The 228-nt window shown below is 62.7% G+C and overlaps 1 protein-coding gene across 1 annotated transcript in view; it reads right to left on the bottom strand.

The window, feature by feature from the left end:
- The window catches only part of DGAT2 (diacylglycerol O-acyltransferase 2), a 24,661-nt gene extending 24,577 nt beyond the window's left edge, over positions 1 to 84 (bottom strand). The window contains exon 1 of the mRNA XM_010081076.1: positions 12 to 84. Within this exon, the coding sequence (XP_010079378.1) occupies positions 12 to 51 (40 nt within the window). The 5' untranslated portion in view covers positions 52 to 84. The remainder of the gene's footprint in view (positions 1 to 11) is intronic.
- Between the last annotated feature and the right edge of the window lie 144 nt (positions 85 to 228).

Raw genomic sequence — 228 nt, 5'->3', positions numbered from 1 at the left:
GCCCTCGGTACCTCGCAGCACCCCGGAGTAGGCAGCGATGATGGTTTTCATTGCGGAGAGATGGTCAGGTCCGAGATGCCATGAGATGGAAAAGAAAAAAAAAAAAGCACCCGGCTCCGCAGCCCCGGGGCAGGCGGCGAGTGAGAGAAGCAACGGCTGCGCATCCCTATATAGACCCGGGAAGAGGAGGAGGGAGAGGAGGAGGAAGGGGGGGCGGGGGGGGGGGGG

Source organism: Pterocles gutturalis, unplaced genomic scaffold (assembly GCF_000699245.1).
Source record: "Pterocles gutturalis isolate BGI_N339 unplaced genomic scaffold, ASM69924v1 scaffold1399, whole genome shotgun sequence".
Taxonomy (NCBI): Eukaryota; Metazoa; Chordata; class Aves; order Pterocliformes; family Pteroclidae; genus Pterocles; species Pterocles gutturalis.
The sequence above is the reverse complement of the archived record's forward strand: the minus strand, read 5'-3'. Positions and strand labels throughout refer to the sequence as shown.